Source organism: Chenopodium quinoa, unplaced genomic scaffold (assembly GCF_001683475.1).
Source record: "Chenopodium quinoa cultivar QQ74 unplaced genomic scaffold, ASM168347v1, whole genome shotgun sequence".
NCBI lineage: Eukaryota > Viridiplantae > Streptophyta > Magnoliopsida > Caryophyllales > Amaranthaceae > Chenopodium > Chenopodium quinoa.
This window is the reverse complement of record NW_018743434.1, coordinates 462,072-486,011: the sequence shown is the minus strand read 5'-3', so window position 1 is coordinate 486,011 and position 23,940 is coordinate 462,072. Positions and strand designations below refer to the sequence as shown.

The 23,940-nt window shown below is 35.6% G+C and overlaps 2 protein-coding genes across 2 annotated transcripts; both read left to right on the top strand.

The window, feature by feature from the left end:
* The first annotated feature begins 4,038 nt into the window (after window positions 1–4,038).
* LOC110739148 (RNA-binding protein 24-B-like) lies at window positions 4,039–9,529 on the top strand. Its single transcript, XM_021919612.1, has 6 exons — window positions 4,039–4,740; window positions 5,489–5,633; window positions 6,737–6,885; window positions 7,954–7,986; window positions 8,496–8,790; window positions 9,293–9,529. Exons 1-6 carry the CDS (start codon window positions 4,531–4,533, stop codon window positions 9,331–9,333), a joined length of 873 nt encoding a protein of 290 aa, XP_021775304.1. The 5' UTR covers window positions 4,039–4,530; the 3' UTR covers window positions 9,334–9,529.
* An 8,579-nt stretch (window positions 9,530–18,108) lies between these two features.
* LOC110739147 (single-stranded DNA-bindig protein WHY2, mitochondrial-like) lies at window positions 18,109–23,450 on the top strand. Its single transcript, XM_021919611.1, has 8 exons — window positions 18,109–18,472; window positions 19,379–19,497; window positions 19,610–19,695; window positions 19,770–19,859; window positions 20,792–20,886; window positions 20,976–21,049; window positions 21,626–21,714; window positions 23,022–23,450. The coding sequence occupies exons 1-8, from the start codon at window positions 18,441–18,443 to the stop codon at window positions 23,136–23,138; spliced, it is 702 nt and encodes a 233-aa protein (XP_021775303.1). The 5' UTR covers window positions 18,109–18,440; the 3' UTR covers window positions 23,139–23,450.
* The last annotated feature ends 490 nt before the right edge of the window (window positions 23,451–23,940 follow it).

Sequence of the window (23,940 nt, the reverse complement as noted above, 5' to 3'; positions counted from 1 at the left end):
TTTTTTTTTGGTTTGGTCTTGCTGTGGTGAAGTATTGCTTAGACTAGTTTTTACGAGTAGTTACTAGTGTTATATCTTATATTGTAGTTTATGCACATCCACCCTTTTAATGTGTCACATGGCGAAGGAGAACTTGGTCTCGTCATTAGACCATTAGGGGACCATTGGGGGGTTGTCAAGAGTATATGCATTGATAGATTCGACCCTAACATTGGCATTACAGAAACACTGCCTAATTAACGTAATTATGGGGATCAAATGACTATGATAACCAAGACTGCTGTTATATTATCACAGATGGTTTCATATGCTCAGGGGTGTTGGATATTGTTGCCTTATTCCTCTTCTATAGTATCTTCTTCGTCCCATAATGTTAGAAATTGATTACCTCAATACAGCTAAATTGTTTCGGGACAATTCATTGCAAACGAATTATAGGACTATTCTTATTGTACGTAAAACCTAGAGAGGTCTCATAGTGTGATTGTACTAACACTTAAAAGGTACGCCACTAATTTGTAATTATGGTGGTTGAATACGTACCCCGAATCTACTTAGCTTTGTCCGTACATTGACTGTAAGAGTGGAGTGGTAGTTTCTACTTTCTTATGAGTAGTTAATAGTTATACTAATACGGAGTAGGAGACAAACTCAGAAGATTAATCCAACGAACATTGGGCAAAATTATTATAGGGCATGGGGGAATATAAGAGTACGAGTATTCAATTTTGACTAAAATTTACATCTCCTTTCCTACTCACTCTCCTCTTCCACTACTCATTCTCTTCCACTACTCATTTTTTCTCTCCCCTTCCCCTCAAACCACCAACCCCTTACCATGGCCAACCTTTGGTGACCACCGCTGGCCACCGCTTGGAGTGAGATATATATTTTAATTTTTTTCAATTGACACACTTTGACTTTTGAAAAAAAAAATGGAGGAAAAATGTTTAGTTGAGAATCGCATATGAGACAGGAACTCGGGAAGAAAGAGAATGACAATAAGATATTTAGTAGTGGGGCTCATATCATATGGGTAAATGAGTATAGGTAAATTTTCCATTTAAGGTAACAAAAATTATTTGAGGACCAACCAAAATAATATACACAGTGGCGAATCCAGAAATTTATAAATGGGGGTTCAAAATGTTTTCCAACTTAATCATACCAACTTACGAAATAATTAAAAAAAAAAAACTTTTTTTGGATTTTTGAACAAACTAATTCAAAGTTCCTTTCTTTTTTCTTTCATCAACCATCTTCTCACTAATTAAAAAGTAAAATACTTTAGATAATCGGAAACAACTAGTCAATTTGATATGTTACCCTCGTTTCATATTATTTGCGATAAAGTTTATTATTTATGAAACGGGTGTAGTAAATTAAATCTAAAATCAATCGATTACCTAAGTCAAGCACTCACTCTAGTACTATAAAGTATACAATCTCAATCAATCAAATGCACAAAGTAAAGTATAGATAGTTTGAGGCCTTTGAGTTTGAGTCTTGGAAAAAGGAGACTTGGAGAGAAAAAGTAAAAGTTATTTCATGAAACTCAAACCCAATGGTTATTGACCTATGAGGTTTAACAAGTGCAAAATATAATTATTTAATGGATTTTAAGATCGGGAGAACAATCTTGTATATTAAGATTAAAATTAAGTTGTTAGGTACCCAATACCTATGTGTGTGTATGTTTTTGTTTGCAGATATGATTGAGAGGCTTAACATATGATATGGAACACATGATGCTGATATATACGTATGTGTATCTTTTTATTTGCAGATGTGATTGAGAGGCTTAACAATTTGAGAGGGAGAGGCATGGCTTCAATGTATTCGTGGTCTTCTTAAATGTAGTCATACATTATCTTGTCATCATTATTTTTTAGGCTCAATGTGTAAGTTTCCATATTCTTCTAAGATGTCTAACACTTGCTGGACATGAATATAGCATGGTAGTGGTGGAATCATAGTTAGTGTTATAAGTTGCATACTATTAATTTGGATGCATAGTAGCTTAGTGTAGCTGAAGTAGATGTAGCAAAAACTTGAATGTTCTATATGAAGCCCGAGGAACTAAGGAACTCAAGTGTGGGCTGGTGAATCGGTTGGATTTCGTAGACTGCAATTACAGAAAACTGATGTCCATGCTCATGATATTAAATTTACAAGGGTATTGGTTCGTGAAAGTGAAATCCGAAAGATCATATGAGCAGCTCTAGCAAGGAGGGGCATAAAAAAAAAAAACCACATTTCTTGATGTGTTGGAGGCGTGCTTGCATCACACAAAAGAATTTAGTTTCAACCGCTCTTTACAATTACTAGTATTGTCTTGTCATAACTATCTCAAACATTCTTCGAATTGGCATCTATTAATCTAAAGTTTTTATCGACACGGACCTAAGCCATAATTGAAAGTTAAAATCATTGTAATTAATTATAACACCATACAATGTACAAGTAATTAAACAGGTTCCTATCTTTCATACTTGTTCGTTATAATGCAAGCTTATTTTTATCCATAATTCTATTGTTTTTTTTTTTTTTTTTTTTTTGCGGGGGGGGGGGGGGGGGGGGTAGGGGAGGGATAACTCTAAATTACAAATAAACTCGGCAAAATTTGACTTGAATATGAATATGATTATTGCTTGAAAATGTAAGTTATTTAAGAGATTTTGCGTTTTGGTTAATGGTTGTTGAGATAGTTTAAGTCTAAGCAAAAATTGCCCAAGTTTTTACTAATTGGAGCTGAAGACAAGCTTGGTTGGAATTTGCGAATGAGCTTGTTTGACACATGCAATCATTCAACATCTATTGTTTTTTATCCTTGGAACTTTATTTCTCCACTTAACTTAGTTTTTGAGGTTAATTGGTCATTTTTGCCCGTCTACTTCAGTTTTTACCCATTTAAGAAAATAACTTCAATAGTTTTGTAACTTTAACAAAATTAATTAATAACTTATAATTTCAATTTACTTCTTAAAAAATTTGTTTTACGGAGAAGAAGAATAAACAATAGTTATATGACATTTACAATAATTATTATGATCACAATTGTAACCGATTAAAACTTAAAGAGAGGTGTATTTGGCATCTTATGTTTTTCAAAAAATCTCAATGGACAAAACACTAAGAAAATTAAACTAAAAGAAAAAATTATCCTTAAAAATTAAAGGTAAGAAATGTAGAAAATAGACTATTTCATCCTAAACAATTGATCAAGACAAATGGGATCCCAAAAAAGTGGTTGCAAGGTTTTAGATTTAATTGTCACATTACAATTAAATAATACTTCTATTTAAGAAAAAAAATGAATAATAAATAAAAAAAAATATTTCTTTGTTCACATCCCTTCTTTTTCTTAAGGCTAAATGATTGATAATTCGTAAATAAAAAGTTGTGTTTTACATTATAACCTATCTCTTTTACTCTCTCCAAATTATTATTTTTCTTTTTTCTATTTGGAATTTGGTCATTGTTTAGTATTCTTTTTTCAAAGGATATCACTACTAAGTATTATATATAGAGATTTCAAATTAATTCTATTATTATGGAATACAAGAAAATGTGATGTCTTGTTAATCATCTCAATGTGTACTTTAAATATATAGCAAACATTTGCTTTTCTAGAAATCGATACTTTTTACAACTCCTTCACTAATTCTAAAGTAGCTTGCTAAATTTTTGAACATTGCAAAGATACACATCATTTAACACATTAATCGTGTATGCACAAATAACTTAAATATAAAAGGTCATGCAAACAGGCATAAGGTATTAAGACTAACTGCAATAAATCTTATCAAAACACTACCTATATCGCGCGCATGGGTACCCCTAGTTGATATAAAATTTATAATATAAACTTCCTACAATTAGTTTATATTCATAATTAATAAAATAGTGGTTAAAAATTACATTAACAAATATGAAGAAAAGACTAATGTTATGTTCAATTCAACTTAGTTAAATTGATATCAACATATATATAGAAATTATTAAATCAGATTAGATCAAATCAGATCTGATCTTTTCATTTGTGTTTATATAGTATTTGGAGAATGCATATTAGGATTAGTGTACAATCTAGGTAAAAGCTTGGTCAAATGTGAAAAACAAATTAAAACGGAGAACATATTAGATCATATGAAGAACATATAGTCTATTGTAATCTACAACAGATACACCCGAGCGTATAATAGGAGAACTCGGCACACGCCATTCACACGTAAAAAAGGAAAAAAACAAAAGAAGAGAGTAAAACCCAAACTCCAACCAAAGCGCGTAAACCAACAAAAGTAAAGAAAGAGTGGTTTCAATATAAGTCACTTTTATAGCATAGTTAAATAATTGAAAGAGTAATATCATCCAACCTTTTCCTTTTCTAATTCCCTTCCCTCCCAATTTTCTCTCTCATCTTCCCTCCCTTTCCCCTTTCCTTCCCACCAGATCTCTCTTACTCTTAGCCCTAATCAGTAGTTCGGCTGTCAATTTCACTGTTTCACCTGTGCCTTCAAAATATCAGAAATGACTCCAGCACCACCCGGACCCGCAACGGCGGCACCCGGAAACAATAATCAGTTCGGCGATACGACGTACACTAAGGTGTTCGTCGGAGGATTAGCGTGGGAAACTCAGAAAGATACTCTCAGAAATTATTTTCATCAGTTTGGTGATATCTTGGAAGCTGTCGTCATTACTGATAAGGCTACTGCTAGATCCAAGGGCTATGGTTTTGTACGTCTCTTACTATTTTTTTTTTTTTTAATGTTACTTGCATTTACTACCATTTCCAAAAATCTAGATCCTTCCATTTTCGCTGAATTTTTCAGCATTCAATTTCGTTTTCTGTAATTTATATTCAAAATTACAGAAGGTCTAATTTTGATTCACGTATATTTTCCTAGGGTTTTTATCATAAAAAATAAAAGTTCTTGTATATTCTTATAAGGTGATTAGTTTTTTTTTAATTTAGATTAATGAAGCTAATTTTTAATTTAGATGAAATAAATAATGTTTGAGATGATTAAGAAAAACATTTACTCCACAATCAATTTGAATTTACACGTAAGATGGTTTTATTTTCTATAATAATCATGTTTAAATAATTTCTCCGTTATTCAATTTAGGATTGAAGTTGGTCATTTTTCTCGTGTTACTCGAATTAGGATCCTTTCTAGTTCATTTTCTTCAATTTTCATCTTCAGACTAACTTGTTAGTGATATAAAAAAGGCTGAAAAACTTGTCAATTTTTTCCCAACATGCACATCCGACTGTCCATCCGAGTGTTTTTAGGCTCGGTAGAATGTTTGATCATAGTAAAGAGGGGTAGGTTATAATCTCCCGAGATTCCTTGAACTTGAATATACATTTGGTGGTTATAAAGGGAATATATTTTTAATTTTTTTGGGAATTAAAAGAATGATATTCTTGCTTGCTTTTTACTTATTGCATATATGTTTTTATTTAATAATAAATTAATAGGTGACTTTCCGAGAGCCCGAAGCTGCAATGAGAGCATGCCTTGATGCAACTCCAGTGATTGATGGAAGAAGGGCCAATTGTAATCTTGCTTTTTTGGGTGCTCAAAAATCTAAACCTTCCACTCCTTCCCACCACTCCACTCATGGTACATTCTTCAATTTTTTTATTTTTTTATTTTTTTATTTTATTTATTTATTAATTAACTAATCATATATGTTTTATAAGTTTGCGCTATTTTAAATAATAGGTCACGTTTAATCTTGTTTTACAACTGATATACGATACATAAAATGGCTGATATATTGGCTTATACTCCGTAATTTAATGTGAGAACGAATGAAGCTGTTTTATAATATTTGATACTTTACTATTGATTTAAGAGAGACAATGATGATAATTATAGAAAGTAATCAAAAGTCACATGATACTATGATAGTAATATGCTGTTTATTATCCTAAATAGGAGTAATCATGCATATTTGATCGTGTTTATGGGGCTAAGATTTGACATAAAGAGAGTTTGAATGCTCTAAATATATTCTCTATAATTCTATATGTATCACCTAGAATATCTATGGACAATTAATTTGATACCGGATTAGCTAAAGTTAATTCTTTCTCTTACCTAATTTGTGAGACATTAGAATTTTCTTTCTCCTCCAATTTTGCTATTTTGGATAACTTATTACCAGACTGTTCTCCAAGCACTTTTGATTGCTTGGAAGAGGGATATTGTTCTTTCATTAATACATTTTCTGTATTTTTTTTTTAATCGCAAAGTTTTTCTTTTCAAGAAGTTGGGAAAAAAATTGCAACAATTGCTTTATTTGGCTAATGATTGTCATGTTCTCCGGTCTTAACCTGTTTCTGTAACAATGTTCTTAAATGTTGTGTTATCTTAATTCTATGTCTATCGCATCCTTTAATTTAACTACCGACATATTATGAAATCCAATCATAAACTTATAGTGGTGATCACTTTCTCCAGGCAACATAAAATATTGCCCCATATTGAATTTCGTAACTATTTATTTTTATCCATAGTTTTGTATTAGATAGTCCAATAAATACACCCAGTAATACTCACATAAAAAAGTTTAAAAGTTAATACAAATACATAAAAAGCAACTTTTACGTTGTTTTTTTTTTTTTTATGTGACTAATACTTAATTTGACCATGAGACCATCTTATACAAGAATTTACCTAAATTTTTTCAATCGCGCTGACGAAATTGGTTGGGAGAACAGGAATAAGCAGGAATGTGAAGGGAATGAACAACAACAATGGTGGTGAGAGTGGGTATGGAGGAGCAGCCTTTATTGGAGCAACAGCATCCACTACCTTTCCTCATTATGCCATCCAACAAGGGATTCCTTTAGCTCATTTCTATGGTATTATTCCATTTAATTCATTCCTTATATATTTTTTTTTTTGAGTATAGTGACTGTAGTCTACTTGTAAAATTGACTGTCTTTTGCTTTTTCAGTGATTTTTTTTTTTTTTCTGTATCCCTTTGTCTGTCCTATTGTCTCTCTCATCACGTGCTCAGTCTGTTGGATGCACATGCTTGACAGCTCATTTTCATAACCCAATTTAAAGCTTTACCCCGCATGCTCACTCTCTCCTGTATTTTTTTTTTGGGACATTGACAGCGTTACTGAGAAGACTAGCATGTGTGGTCTTCTCATTACATTGCCCAGTTACTTAGGTTCTTTTGTAATCACTTTTGGCTAAATCTCTTATAGTTAATATAGCATTTTATCTAATGATAGTTATAATCATGATTAAAGGATGACTTGTAATACTGTATGTTACATGATCTTCAAGCCTTTCTCTTTGGGGTCGACAATACAATCTTGTTATAAATTAGTGTGAGACGATCTCTTCTGATGGTTTCACTGTATCATACTACTGTTTTGAGGTCTTAAAGATTAAAATAAGTACGTTGAATTTGATTATAGATATATTATCGATTATCTTTATATCTCATTTTATAAGCTTATTTACTATATATGCATATGCATGTAGTGGGACAATGCAAAGAAGTGCTAGTATATTGTTTAAGGAGAAGAGCACTAAGGAAGTATATGATTACAAAATGCAGTTCTTGTATGATGATCAATGAATCTGTTCCCCACACCCTATAAACAATGATATGTGCTAATTTTGTTCTTCTTTCTTTCTTGTACAAAAATGGTATATCATTCAATTGTTCGAATAATTTTGTTGTGCCATTTTAATTTGCGATCATGTCGTTTTCTGTCAATTTTTACAGATCTTTTTGAGTTATAATCATGAAAATGAAAGCATCATCTAGTTTGATTATTCGATCCTTCTCATCTTACTTTTATCTAAGAAAATTGCCGTGAGTTTTATTGGTTGTTTAATACGAAGTATAAGCTAGATCATTGCTTTTCTCTTACGTTATTTTTATTTCTTTTTCTCTTGGACACTTTTCAGGTACCCTCCATATTCATCTGATTACACTTACCCTGCGGTCAGTGCTAACTTTTCTGCACTCTCTAAGATTGCTTCACCTTAACCATTGTTCAGAAATTGGCTTCTAATTCAATAAAATTGTTTTGATTTGTATTTTTGGTATTTGATGTAGATAGTAGATAATATCTGGTATAAGGTAAAGTGTCAGACATTTTCTTGTGGACGAAAATAATAGTGTTAACAGTTACATCAAAGAAAGACAAAGAAAGTGCTTGATTTAGACAACTAATTAAGGATTGTAACAAGCTAAGCTATAAAACTCAATTGTGATGAACATTTCTGTAGGATATTGTTTTAGAATTTTTTTCTTACATTAACTTTTGCCGCTCTCTAATGGATTCCAACTGAGAGTTTCATGGAAAACACAACTATAATCCCTTACAAAATAGGAAATGTGATGATAATTCACTAGAGATCCCAAAACAGACTATATTAGTATGATTTTCTGATGGAAAGTGTAGTAAATTAATGCTCATATTACTTATTTGGTCTCTTATTTGGTTCCAGGGTTACTATGGAGTACACGGAGTAGCCAATCAGTACCAGCTGTATGGAGCAGCCGGGGCAGCTGTAGGAGGCATGATGAACTGCTTCTATCCTTATCAACTGCAGTTTGGGGATCAAGTGAATACTGCTGGAGGAAATGCTGCAGCTAATACCACTTATGCAACTGCTGCGGCACAGCCCTATGGTCTCCACTACCCTCATCATGGCCTATTCCCATTTTCTTCTGCTACCTCTCCTCAGCAGTATTACAGTCCTCCCATGTCTTTTGCTGCGGCCACAAACCCTATGCAATCAGGTTTGTAGTCTTTGTACTATCATTTTCTCATTACGTTTGAATTTTTTTTCCATATATAAGACTGCTACTCTAATCTTTAGTATGTGATCATGTTACAATGCAAGTCTTGTTAGTTGTTTGTAAACTAGTTAAGACTGCATGCAGAACCTGAATCATAAATTCATAATTAAAGGGAAAGAAAATGGCGTGTTTGCTTCTTAATTTTGTTTAAATTGTACACCAGTGAAAAATAAATCTGTTATTTGCAAAGAACTGTTTTGGAATTTTAGGGAAACCCCAGCTAATACCAGTCCCTCCTTGCTGTCCCAGTCCCTACATCTGTGTGACTAATCCGACGATCTTGTTCATAGAAATATCCGTACTTGATTTTGTTGTTGCTAAAATTAGGACAAGGAATTGACCCATTCTCAGAATTCTGAACTGTCCTACTACATCTGTTTATACTTATTAATGTGTTTACTGTCAACTGACTTCTATAATAGTGTGTTTTGCTGTTCCACAGGCATGACCATGGCTCTTCAGGCTCCGATTCCTCGTTGTTAATGGGACACGCTGCAACTGGTTTAGCTCGTATCAGCACAATCCTTCTGCATGTTATAAGCCATATTTGGCCCAACCATGGTTCTCTTTTTTCCTTACTCATGAACCATCTCCATCTCCTGCTAGACTCCCTACTCGTGTAGGCAGTTGGCCGAGGTTGAGAAACATTTGTTGGTCCCCCATAGGGATCACACCCCCCCAAAAAAAAAATTAATTCATGCATTCTCATTGCATTTATCTTCAAGGAGTCTTAATCAAAGAGATAAGTCTCCTGAAGTAACCATCAACCAACTTGGCTATTTTGGAGAGCGAAGTTGGATGCATATAGATTGATCGTACATTTAGCCTCAGGAAAGGCTAACCGCGTGACAACTACTACCAAGTTTAGCTTCAATTGTGCCAGTAATAGTGAAGGCATATGGAAGTACATAGCTCTGTGATGTAGGGTATAGCTATTAGTCACACTAACCTACTTTGATGTTAACTAACAAGTCTTGCTATTGATGAGGTCATATGTCAAGGCTACTTGCTCGACGAGTATGGGGCATGGGGTGCTCTATTACTGCTTACCTCTGTATCATTTTAGCGAATATTCACATGTGAAAACATCTAGCAGTGGAGCTTCCCCGCGGTTGGGGAATCCATCTTTGAGTCGACAAAATATCTTCATTGTTGGCTCATGGTGGCTAAATTTGGAATTTTAGCCTTATTTTCACTGTACATTATTATTACCACCACTCATGGGGAGATTTTTCTTTTAGTTGGTATTCCCCATTGATCAGCATGTAGCATTCTAATACATCGTTGAACTCTATTAATGGTTAATAGAGTTCAATAATGCGACTTCATAACACATCCTTCTTCCCCTCTCCTCGACCCAAAAGAAAGGAGGCGCGGAATGGGATCCATCATTTTTCGTCTCTAATGTCTATGAATGTAGTAGCTCAGTAACTTTCGGTATCTCCTTTTAATTCGGTGCTCTTCATGTATTTACCTTTGTAGGTTCATGGTCTCACACCATCAATCAGGGATTGTGGTGTGCTGCTAAGAATAAGATTTATTAAATGTTAATCCTTTTTATTAGTTGTTTAGATTTGATATTCTAATGTTCTGAATTACGACAATATAAACTGTTATTATGTAATAGTAGAGAAAAAGTTGCTTACTGTCTAACTTTTTTTGAATTATGCTGTTAGCTTTATGTCACGTTTTGTTATCTAACTTTGTTACCCGCCAAAATTCTTTTGAATTGTGAATTAATTTACCATTTCAAACTCTTTTCTACTTTAAATTTATTTGAGAAAATTACTTACTGTATAAAAGACGAGCAAAGAGTCAATGACACGTTTGGTTTCTGATACATGATGATGATTTCTTTGTAATGGATTCGCTTTATTTGAATTTTAAGAGATTTGAAGAAATACTTTTGACATTTTGGTCCCTTTTAACAATGAGTATCCTTGAATATCAGATAGTACAAAGACAGAATGATATGTAGGGATCATTTTTTAATTGCACAATTTAGTAGATTGGTATGTATCAAATTTATATCTGATACTCCACCTTATTCCTTTAATGTTTGCTCCATTTGAATTTTGAGAGTTAAAGGTTAAAAATGTTGATCACTCGTTCACATTAATCCATAAAAATAAATTATTTATATGGTAACTATTAGTTTTGTCGTAGTATGTTGTTTCATATAATATATGAATTAGTAGTGTGTTTTTTGTAATATAATATTTATTTTCTTATAACTTCATTAACACAAGTTTAAGATATTTAACAGTGAATTATATTTCTTAGAGACAATAAAAAGCAAATGGGGCAAAATTAAGGGATAAAGGGAGTGTGTCAAAGTGATATGAGATGATTAAATGTAAAAATGAGTATATAAATTACTTTTGTGTGTCATGTGGGACATGATTTTAGTACTTGGATTTGTGTCACATATGATTTAAAATTAAAAAAATTAATTTATAATTTTGGACGTTTTACCAAATTGAGCTTTAAACGGAAACTATTTACGAAAATGGTTGCGTGGCAAAACTATTTACCAAACTAAGCTTCCAGCATAAAACGCTGTCCGAGACAGCGTTTTATGCTCTGGTATTTTTTAAAAAAATATTCAGTTGGGTTTTTTTAAAAAAAAATTCAATGGGTAAAACGCTGTCCGAGACAGCGTTTTATTCCCTGTTTTTTTTTTTAAAATGAAACGCTGTCCGGGACAGCGTTTCATGGCCATATATCAGCATGTTCACTTCAGCAGAATGCGCAAGAACTCAACCTCAACCTCAACGCTTTCCCTCCTCCCTCTCACACTAAACCACGACCGTACTCAAACACCCGCATTGCCGCCGCCGCCCACCCTTGCGCCACCGCTGCTGCCGCCACCTTGCTGCTGCCCTCCTCCCTCTCACACTCACTCACTCAATTTCGTGGTTAGCCCTAAACTGAATTTAGTGTAATTGCATAGTTATTGTGGTTAATTATTGTGAATTGTATGTAATTGCTCTTACTTGTTGTTAATTCATGTCAATTGCCTGTAATTTTTGCTAATTATTAATGAAAATGTGGTACATTGTTGATAATTATTGATGGTGATGTGGTACATTGTTATTGAAATTGTTCATGACATTGGTGAAGTTGATGATGGTGAAAATGTTGAAGTTGTTAATGGTTGAAATTGGTGAGAAGAGATGAAATTGTTGAAATTATTGAAATAGTTTAGGTTGAAATTGTTGAAATAATTCAAATTGTTCATGAAATTGTTGAAATTGGTGAAGTTGTTGAAAGTGAAGTTGTTATAGGTGAGAAGAGTCTTATTTCAGTGTTGATAATTTACCTCGCTCTAGATTTCGATAATCCTAAAATGTGTTTTGGTTATGTAGAATATGGCGTCACAAAATGTAGTTTTGTTATGCCGGTGGGGAGGAGAAATTCTGTTTGATGGACCCCGGGTCGAGTATAGTGGGGGAAATATGGAACCACTAACACTAGAACCGAACATGACTATGAATGATTTGATAACATTTGGAACATTTGATCGTTAACATTTTGGTTAATTGCTAATGCGTTAACTCTGTTGGGATTTGTTAAATTGCATGTGAACAGATACGATGGACGGTGAAGATCGTACGCCTGGACCCGTTGACCCTTCTGTGCTTACACTACAGGGCACACACCGCAGCGTTGCCGTATGGGATCAGACGGTAATATTGCATTTGTTTGTTCATGGACTACAGCTTGTTGAGTTTATATGGTATATGATCTTAATTTCTTTCTAACAGGTTGATCCGGCAAAGCAGCTCGTTTGCAGGCATTACACCACCAGGTTCATGGTGGGGTGGGGAATCGATCCTCGCGTTTTGGCGTACGTCGAGTTTGTCGGTTTAGGTGGTTTTCACCGTATGGCGTATAGGGAGATCGATCGAGCGCTTGTCACTGCGCTCGCGGAGAGGTGGAGACAGGAGACGCACTCCTTCCACCTACCTGTTGGTGAGACGACCGTTACGTTACGGGACGTGGCGATTCTTACGCGCCTTCCAGTACATGGGTCTGCGGTGACAGGACACGCGTTAGTCGATCCCGTCGGTTTGGTTGGTCGGGTACTTGGTGTCCAGCCAGGTCCCGCCGATATTAGGGGATCCGGGTTGAGGACCGGCTGGGTCCGTGAGACTTTCCGTGAGCTACCACCAGGGGCTGATGACGCCCAGGTTCAGAGATACGCCCGGGCGTACTTGTTCTTCCTCATCTCGGGCGTGTTGTTCGGGAATAAGAGCGGGAGCCATCTCCAGCTCATTTACATGCAGCTGTTGGACCACGACTGGGATCATATCCGAGGCTACAGCTGGGGTAGCGCCTGTCTGGCGACGTTGTATCGCCAGCTGTGCAGAGCATCCCACGTAGGTGCTAACGAGATTGGAGGTCCCCTGATTGTCCTCCAGGTACCTCACTTATTTCTGTACCAAAAAAACTATTTCACCACGCACTTACATATTTCATACTGAAGCTAGTTTTGTGTCTCTGTGTGCCAGTTCTGGGCTTGGGAGCATATCCATGTAGGCAGACCAGGCAGACCTGCGATACACCGTCGGGGGGAGCAGGACCAGGACGACCAGTACCAGGCGTACGATGCTCCCCCGCTCCCTACACCGGATGAGGCATATGGTTGCAGGTTCGATACAACTTTCATTGAGTTAGGCTTTATTTAATGCGCGGGGTTGTTAACTGAAACATTGTTCGATATTAGGTGGGTGGTACCCAGGCTGACACATGCTCATGCGGCGAGGGTCTTCCGTATTACCGAGACGCCCTAGACCGACTCACCGAGGACCAGGTAACAATTTAAAATACAGTTTTAGCTTTTTTGTTTTAACATTGTACTTGTTGCGAACTAACATATTCATAATATTACTGTTGATGTGTATTTACAGGTGACATGGGACCCGTATGTACCTGACTTGGTAGATGCCATGCCTCCACATCTGCTAGACCATCAGGCGGAGTGGCGTGCTAGGGTCCCCCTGATCTGTTTCGAGGTTGTGGAGAGTCACCTGCCCGACCGAGTCATGAGGCAGTTTGGACTACGCCAGACTATCCCACAGGGGTGTGACACTAGTGTACAGCTTCACGGCATTGATCGTCGGGGAAAGGGGGAGGTGATCTAATGCAGGGGCTATGGATCCCGACGATCCGTACATGGTGTGGTACAGGCGTATCACACGACGCTTCATCAACCCCAGCTACGCACCACCATCCACACATTACCATCCAGCATATGACATCATTAGCGGATATGTGAGTTATTATTTTTCTACTCCTTTTCAACAATTTCCATATTTGTATGCCATAGATCTGACTGATCGATGATTACTGCAGGCGGCGGATATGGTGGCGATGGTTGATGCGCTATCAGTCTCCCTTGAGTGCGGACCCACTAGAGCCCAGGTCGAGCAGGTGCGAGATATGGGCGTCGCTACCTTACGGAGATATGGTCACGCTCATCTCGCCCACCGGCGGGACGGTCATGATGGCAACTCACAGTTCGATCTCGGCCAGAGCAGCGGTGGATGTGATCCTACGTCACCCAGACACGCAGAGGATTACAACATCCACAGTACTGCGCCCTCTGGTACCCAGGAGGACCCCTCGTCCAGTCAGCTGACTCCCCCACCGCCCCGAGACCCATTCACCACCGTCACTCATTACAGGCGGCGACGTGTCAGACGGAGGGCCGACACTCAGGAGGCAGGACCTTTACCCCGAATAAATGAGTCGGGCTAGTATTATCTGTTGTATTCCCTGTTATTTTGTATAATGATGTACATAACACTTATGAAATTAATATAATAAATCTTTTTTGAATGACTCCGTGTGTGCTTTGAAGTTAATTTGGTGGTTGGACTGTTGTTGGGCTGTTTCGAGTTTTCTGCAGTGCTTAAAGTTGACGGAACTCCCATAATATGGTGGTGGTACGTGGTGGGGAGTGGCGGAGTTGGTGGTCGACGGTGGTGGGGTAGGGCTGTGGAGCTGGCTGTTGTGGTGGCTGTTGGAGGACTGCAGCATGCAAGCTGTTTGCTGAAGCTTGTTTTCTGCCTGGATGCTGGTTGCTGTTTCCAGCAGAAAAGCGCTGTCTGAGACAGCGCTTTATGTTCAAGAATAAAGCGCTGTCTGAGACAGCGTTTTATGTTCAAGCATAAAGCGCTGTCTGAGTCAGCGCTTTATGTTCAAGCATAAAGCGCTGTCTGAGACAGAGCTTTATGTTGAACATATAAAATAGTTGTAGTTGAATTTTTTTTAAAAAAAAAACCAGGGGTAAAACGCTGTCCGAGACAGCGTTTTATGCTGGAAGCTTAGTTTGGTAAATAGTTTTGCCACGCAACCATTTTCGTAAATAGTTTCCGTTTAAAGCTCAATTTGGTAAAACGTCCTATAATTTTAGCAATACTTCGGGTTGTTACAAAAGAGAAAATCTAAGTTACTCAATTTAAGTAATAATCCATGTTATTTAAAGGACACACTGGTCATTTTGCCACCTAAGGTGGGGGTAATTTGTCATGTCTGGTTATAGTCCAGAAAATGGAGTTAACGTGTGGTATGGAAATTCACGTCGACTGTTCGCAATTTCATTTCAATGGAGATGTCAGAAGCTAGCTTCAATGGAAATTTTAGAAGCTAAGGGTTATGTCAATGGAGGAACATAACACCCCTACCCTTTGAGGTTGATTATGCCCTTTATTTCTCACTTGTTTTTAGGTTTTCATTTGAATGGTGGTGGGTGGAGATTAAAGGTGCCAGAATGGTAAAAAGGGTGGTGGGTGAAATAAAATTGAAGAAGAAGATGGGTGACATGGTGGAATTTGTATCCTCAGGAAGAAGATGAGTGAAATGCCGGAAAATTGGAAATTGCTACGGTGTCAAATGCAAAGTCAGCTTGTAAAAATAATTTAAAAAAAAAATTTAAAAAGTTGTTCAGATTTACAAAAAGTTGTCAAATTGGAAATTACTACGGTGTCAAATGCAAAGTCAGCTTGTAAAAATAATTTTAAAAAAAAAAATTCAAAAAGTTGTTCAGATTTACAATAATGTCATTTGAGGAACGAAAATTATTACTCAATTGAGTAAATAGGGGATAGGGCTTGCTCGTTACAAAATACAATCATATGTAAATTAATTTTAAGATTGGTTCAATTTATTGCTATGTATGTTAAGGTTAGTTTTAGTTTCATATAGTTTAAGATTAATACTCTTATTATATTTTAAGTATCATTAATGATAGATATTATAATATGATATTGTTTGTTATAATATATTTTGTATACTCATCTTACTAGGTTTTCTAGCACAGTTAGGTCTATTCTTGTAACCCTATAAGTTGATCAATAACATACACTTTAAATTGAGGAGTTTTTTTGGAATCTAACATGGTATCAGAGTTTCGGTTAAAACTCAAATTTGGTAAAAAAAAAAAAAGAAAATTACAATATGATTTTGACCTAGTGGTGGTTAATAGCCAAATAGCCAAAATCTGGATAGGGTTAGGTAAAAAAAGTGGGCCGCTAAACGTCGCCCTCAAATCTCTAACTAACGCCCGCAAAATAACCTAAAATGAGGTACGTAGCCTTGTTATAAAAATATTATAAAATAATTATTTTTACCTTAACTTAACACTTTTACCCTACACAAAAATTTTTACCGTTCTCTCTAATGTTTACTGGCCACCAACGATCACGTTGAACCACCAACTACTGTATTTTTCAAAATCAAACAAATAATTTAAATTTTGCAAAACCTAAATCGTTGGATCCCATGGAAGACAACGAAAGACCAGAAATACCACCTATGTTGCTCGCCGGAGGCTCGTTGGACCGTACAGAACCGGTACGCTTATTTAACTTTTTTTTGTTTCTGAAATTCCCAGGCAAACGCCCAGAAATTTCGAAAAACCTAGGCAGAAACGCCTAGTTTTTTCGAAAGTTCCTAGGGTGTTCGAAAAACTAGGCGTTTCCACCTAGGTTTTTCGAAATTTCTGGGCGTTTGCCTGGGAATTTCGAATTTATTTTCTTTTTGGTTTTGAATTTCACGTATTCGTTATTATTATTATTGTGATTATATTACCTGTGTATTTTATTATAATTACTTCTGTTTGCTAGCACTTATGAAGTGTGAAATTGAGGTAAAATTAATTATTTTAAAAATTGTTATTATAAGGATAAGTACGTAATTTTATGTTATTTTGCGGGCGTTAGTTAGATATTCGAGGGCGATATTTAACGACCCCTAAAAAAAAAGAAGAACAAATTTTATATTTGAAGGCCAAAAGAGGGCTACTAAGCTTCATTCATAGAGAAATCGTGCTCCAAAAAAGGAACAATATAAGACGAAAAGTCAATAGTCCAAATACGCCTTTCTATTGTCCAAGGCATGAATTTTCCTCCCTATGAACAAAGCTGCAAGACACACACTATAGAGAACCACTAACATGATATATATCATCTAAGACAAGGTGAAAACTATTACTCTCCCATTCATGTAACTTAATTGCGTTCAGAAGGCCAAGACAATTGCTCTCGCCGATTACATACCTTTAATGGGATTATAAGATTGTGTTTCCCAGATCACTTGAGAGTAAAATATAGTAGTTGATTGAGAATTCTTTTAGTGGAAGGAGGTGGAAGAAAACATTGAATGGCTAATTGAGATTTCTTAGCGTGTCTTTCCGTTCGATTGGTTATACCTTGAGGTGGAGTGATTGCCCCTTTGTATAGCTTTGAGTTGTTGTATATTTTGGATGGTTATTGCATGATTTACTCAACCGTTCCTTGAATAGTGGGAACTAGTCTTTTGAGAATATATTTAATGATGGAAAAGTCCATATTATCCTTACATCTCCCTTCCCACTTACCTTAAGCCTTGAAGCTACCACCGCCACCACCACTAAAAAGTCCCCAAGAGTGTGTTTAGTAATTTTTTCATTATCATTTAAAATTATTTTCGTAAATTTGAAACCTTTATCTATTCAATCTCTATTTATTTGTCATTATATCCCATGATTTATAATTTTTTTAATTTGAATAAAGTTTTTTTTTTTTTAACATCATTTTTTCATGCATTTTTATTTTTCCCAGTGAACTTGTGTTAAGAAAACGAATTGGCCTATAGGAGGACTAGTTCTACCAAGGCGAATTGGCGAAGATATCCAGTTTTGAATAATCTTGAAAAAAGAATGTCCTAAATCTCCTAATTCCTAAACTCCTAATTTATCTATACTTGAGTGTATCCTTGCTAATGCATGGGAATAATAATATAAAAAATGTGAAAGTTTTTTTTTTTTTTTTTAATTTTGAAGAGTTATTGGGGAGAAGTTAGGGAAAAAAATTGTAAAATTATACAAGTACTTCCTAATATACGAAGTAGATTTTACATTTTATTTTAAAAAAGAACCTTTTAAATTTTTATTTTGGTGCAAACATTTGAAAAATCTTAATTCACAGTCTACTTGTAAATTTTAGACAGTCGAGTATTCTCACTCTTCCCGCTGAAAACCCCCTATTTTGCTGCACACTACAGGCCCCTTGCTTCAGCCATTTTCTTCCGAAATTTCAAGCAAGATGATGAAATTAGCCACCATTTTCAAGTCCAGGTTTACTCTACTTTCTGCTTAATTTCAATCTTTGCAATTAGGGTTCCTATTTTCCCCCCTTTTCCTTGATTCGTCTTTTCAATTTTATTTCTACCGTTTATTTACTGCTATTAGGGTTTTGGTTTTCTGTTTATTGTAGCATTACTCTGTAAATTGACTATATTTCTGCTATAGTTTTATGCTTGCGTCGAACTGAATGTGCATTTCTCTGTTTTGTTTTATTTTATTTAAGCATTGATTTCGTATTTGTTTGTTTAATAGAAAATATTTGTTAATAATTTGTGAGTGATGTTGATTTTTGATGGTACTCTCCCTCCTAATTAATAAATAAAATTAAAATGGGGATTGAAATGTCTGAATTTGTTCTTTGTGTTGATGGTTAAGTGGTTTTCATGCATTTGGAGCTTTGGGATACTTTTGGGCTGACTGAATGTGGCTGAAGAGGTTGTTGTACGTTGTGTTGATGTTTCGGAGTATGTTTGGCCAAAATAAAAGGGGGTTTGCAAATAGATTTCGGCGTAAATTGATTCGACTAGAAAGAAAGTTTTTGAAATGGTTGCAGATGCAGAAAATTTTAGCACATATTTTAGTGTAATGACCTTGATGGTATAGAATTCTAATCCGCAAAGAGTGATGGTAATGCATTGAATGACGGAAGGAGGTTGACTGGGGAGTTTGTTCATACGCTCTTTTTGTGATGGAACAAGCGTTATTTACTTATTTTTCCGGCTTAGTTTTATCATTAAGTAGAAGTAAATCATTTTCTTATTAATTAAATAGAGCCCTACCTTAGCATTGTCATCAATACTGCTTTGATTATGAGGATGCCAATTGCCAAATTAGAATAAGCTATTTTATTTCTGAATTTTTTAGTGACATTCTATTCTATTTTCTCCTGAAATTAAGGGGCAATGTTCCTGGACAACTCCTCAAACGGAGTAATCTTACACAAGATGTCTTTTGCTTGCACGCTTTGATGGGCTGTGCTGGCATGTCTACAGTTGGACAAAAGACTTTTACCAATGGTAATAGCAATATCAAATGGATTCTTTTTTTTCTTCCTTTTGGAATTGCATTGTGGTTGATTGAGTTTGATGAGCCCTTTCATGTATCTGAGATGTTTCTTACAACGTGCAGATCGCATTTTTGCACCATACTATGTGTACAAGGGAAAAGCGGCATTCTCTGCTGAACCCATTCCTCCAAAATTTTGTAAAGTTGATGTATGAAGCATGAACATAAGCTATTCTTAATAATTTTTTCTGGGGTTGTTAATAATAAATTTTTTGGTGTGCAGTCTGGTATCAGAGTTAAGCGTCAAGGATTTATTATGATGTCCTTTTCTCCTTCTGTGGGAGAGCGCAAGTACGACTGGCAGAGGAAGCAGGTAGATAATTGCTTGTTCCGCGGGTCTATTGAACAGTTTACTGTCAGGCTTATATACATGATACGTTGATACATCCCTTTTCCCACTAAGATATAGACTCCTCAATGTAGCTGTTATGTTTGGATTGGATCATAGTGTTTAAGTTTAAAACGGATGAATAAATGTAGTACATAGTATGTGTTAGCTTTATGTCTTCACAGGGATGCATTACCTGAAATAAAGGCATGAAACCCTCTTTACTTCGGATGCTGAACAAGCAGTCTTAGGAAAAGCTGCAAGGACACTGTTGAATTTTTTGTTTTGAGATTATGCATATGATATTTCCCATCGTCTGTTACAGTTTCTTGACTATTTATCATATGGAAGAGATCTGTTCTTGGTTTGCAATCAAGATCGAAGCAGGGTTTTAAATTGTAGTTGTAGTCTATATCACGGTGATGTCTGCGATTGTAGAAGCATGCATTATTGTGATGTCTCATAAAAGTTATAGTTGATGTGGCATGATTCATATATCATTCTTATTGGCCAAATTATTCTTTCATTGGCCCATTAGTTGTGATCAGTGAATATGTAACTATCCATAATAACTGGAGAAATATTGGTTTGACGGGCTGAGCAATTGATACTTATCTGCTTATATTCAGAATCATTTTTGAAGTAGATCAGTGTATATGATTCTTCATAGGTCAGAAAGCAAGGGTATATATACTGATCTTCTGAGCATTATCACTTGTATACAAAGTAGATGCTAACCTTGGACTTGGAGCATGTAGCTCAACTATTCTAGTTGTTGATCTGCTTTACCATCTTGTATGTCACATAGTCACCTATTTAGTTTATTAATTTCTGTTAAAGGTGAGACAAGTGTCCCATATTCTTCTTGTCATTCTCCTACCTCTTGATTGTTTGACTGACTTGGTCTGATTCTTCAGATGTTTGCATTGTCACCCACTGAGGTTGGCTCTTTGATTGCGTTGGGTCCTAATGGTTCTTGTGATTTTTTCCATGATCCTGCTATGCAGACAAGGTTAATTTTTGTCATAGAATAGTTTTTCTATCATGTTTTGCATGACTGCATCGTGAAATTAATCCTTACCTTGTATATGACAATGTTAGTAATGCTGGCCAAGTGCGAAAGAGCTTATCAATTAAACCAAGTCCAGACGGTACTGGTTATTTCATGTCTTTGAGTAAGTCTTGTTTCTACTGTATCTTTTCTCTCTGTTCATTCCTACAAGTTTGGGTTAGCTGTAGATGAATACTTTGTTGCCTTCTGAATCCTCTATAATTGAAAACCAAATTAGGTTTTATGTATTTATTAATTATATTTAAGGCCTGGTGGTATTGGTTTACAGTTTGCTAGAAAAAATCATATAAGGTTAGCTTTAAAATTCTTGTATACTCCCTCCATCCCTATTTACTAGTCCCATAGCCATTTGCACGAGGTATTATGCAAGTAAAATAGTTGAGAAATAAAAAATCAACGGGTGGGCAAATGTGGGACCAACCCAAGAGAAAAAACAAAGAGAATTTCTTAAAAAAGGAATTGGGGCAAGTAAAAAGGGTTGGAGGGAGTAATAGGCACCTATTTTTAAAGTTTAAACTACTGTGCTATGAATATGTTAGGTTTGAATAAATTTCCTTTCTCAATTATACTAGTTTACTGGATGTTTGCCTTAAAGAGTTAAAGGTTACCTTGGCTTGCAACAATTATTTAGAAAACTGTTTGTCTATTCATTTGATCCTTCTGCTTTCCATCTTTCTAGGTGTTACCAATAATATCACGAAGACCAATGAGCGCTTTTCTGTTCCTGTGACAAGTGCTGAATTTGCTGTCATGCGCACGTCATTCAGTGTATGAGACCTTAAACTCCCTCTTTTAAATTCCTCGCATTTTTTAAATTTGTGTGTGGATGGTGGCCAGTGGCTCGGTGGGTGGGAGGGGAGTAAATATTATTGTATCCTGGTTAATAATAACATACTCTGACAGTTTTGCACATTTCTCATCTTGAAATTTGTTGCTTGCTTTCTCATATTCTTAAACAATCTGAACTCTAATTGATAATAAGTGAACCTCAGTTTTCACTTATAATTTAGAAGAAAAATCTGGTGATGGGTATTAGTAGTTGGATATGTGGACCAACAGGTATTTGCCGGGATCTCTTTGTTAATTTCAGAGATTTTCAAGAGTTAATCTCAGTCAAAAAATAGTCAGAGTTGACAGTATTCATTGCCGTACATTTCTTCAATTTTCTTCTTTGCTCCTATCACGTCACTGTATTCAATTGTAATCAAATTCCTGAAACTAATCAATCATTTCTTGGAAATATGCAATATTAGTGGGATTAGGTGGTTTCATGTTTAATGTATGACCATTTAGACTTCCGCTTCTTGATTATCATGCTCATGACTTGGAACCTTTGTAAGATGTTTCATATACTTGCATCCCTTCTATTGATATTCAGTTTGTCTAGCTTTTTAAATGTATGGGCAGCTAATAATTTCTTTTGGACAACAATTATGAGTTTTTTCTCATTCCTCTTCTCCATACTCAAAGGTGGAGATGTCTAGCTTTATAAATGTAAGGGCAGCTAATTATTTCTTCTGGGTAACAATTATAAGTTTTTTCTCATTCCTCTTCTCCATACTCAAAGGTGGAGATATCTTGTAGTTAGTTGCCTGTAATTAATTTGAAGATACTACCAGCAATAACTTTTAGCTTTTTTCGGTGTCCTAATGTAACTGATAAATTTATGTAGGAGCAGTAATGGAAATTTGCGAAGGTTTCGATTTTTTGTTAAATATTGAGAGTTGCATTACAAAATTTTACGAATTTGTTGATATTGGATATGATACTCAAATATTTGAGGTGTAATATCCCCCCTTTCTTTGGTGCTAGTATAACAGCTGTGAAAAGGAACCAATTCTTTTCACCCTTGCAAATCTTATGTCTGTTGTCCTTCTACAACTCTTCACAAAAGAAGAGTTCAAACGATCTCTCGAATCATAGACCAACTAGTGACTGGTTTAGTATATGGTACTGCTCGTCAACTTAACGACTGACAGTTGCCGCAGTTCTGTTGAATGCATCTATTTTGTTAGCAAATACTATCATCAGTATATTTGCTTCTTGCTGGCCTTTGATATGACTTGGTTTTGTAGTTTGCGTTGCCTCACATCATGGGTTGGGATCGATACTCCAGCCAGCCGCCCGTTTTTAAGGAGGAGAATGCAACGAAAGTTGGTCTGCGGAGCATGGATTCAGAATGGGACAGATGAACTGAGACACAACAAACTAATGAACATAGGACTTGTTTGGACTGTATTAATCGAATTTTCATTTTGTAAGGAAGGCCTTTTGCCAACTCCATGATGATTAGGAAGTTATCCTAGGATGCCAGTATATGTAATATAGTACATAATTTCCTTGCAATATTCAAAGAGCCTGAATTTGGTATGGGGTTAGTTGTATGCTTCTTGTGCTTCTTTGAGTTTTGTTGCCCAAAACCTGGGGTGTGTATGGAAGGTACATGACTTGCGAAATTAAGTCAAAGGACTTATAATCCATTTGTTCCACCCTTTTTTTTTTTTTTTTTGATGTTTTAGGCAGGAGATCTATATGTTAAGCACTTATATATGTCCAAGATGTTTTGTTACACTTTTCTTATTAGGCCATCCTATACTTGGAGAAAATTCAAGTTATATTACATGGCATTTTTGTCATTTCTAAAGTTAAAAAAAGGTTATTTTTGCCATCTTTAAGAAGAGACGCTCTAGAACAACTTCAATGAAGATTGGAGAACTCATGAATACGAAGAAGCTCATGAACACCTTGGACACCATCAATGGTGAACTCAATAGAGGAGGGAAGTCACACTAGCAAACGACACATACCTTTCACTTAGAGTTAATGACTCCCTTAATTTCTATATATTTTTCTTAGGGTTTTTGTTGGATTTGACATAGGTGGTGTCGGGGTTTGGTGTTCTCTGTTGAAGCAACTTGAAGAAGAAATTGAAGAAGATGGGTGAGGATCAGAGGAAGAAAGTGAAGGTGGGTGGAGATCGAAGGAGGAAGAAGA

Bases quoted from the DNA above. Each gene is read 5' to 3' on its own strand.
- LOC110739148 (XM_021919612.1), top strand. From the start codon at position 4,531: ATGACTCCAGCACCACCCGGACCCGCAACGGCGGCACCCGGAAACAAT. The intron at 5,634-6,736 runs GTACATTCTTCA...TTGGGAGAACAG, and splicing joins TTCCCACCACTCCACTCATG to GAATAAGCAGGAATGTGAAG. The intron at 7,987-8,495 runs GTCAGTGCTAAC...ATTTGGTTCCAG, and splicing joins CTGATTACACTTACCCTGCG to GGTTACTATGGAGTACACGG.
- LOC110739147 (XM_021919611.1), top strand. From the start codon at position 18,441: ATGATGAAATTAGCCACCATTTTCAAGTCCAG. The intron at 20,887-20,975 runs GTTAATTTTTGT...TGACAATGTTAG, and splicing joins GATCCTGCTATGCAGACAAG to TAATGCTGGCCAAGTGCGAA. The intron at 21,715-23,021 runs GTATGAGACCTT...TTGGTTTTGTAG, and splicing joins TCATGCGCACGTCATTCAGT to TTTGCGTTGCCTCACATCAT.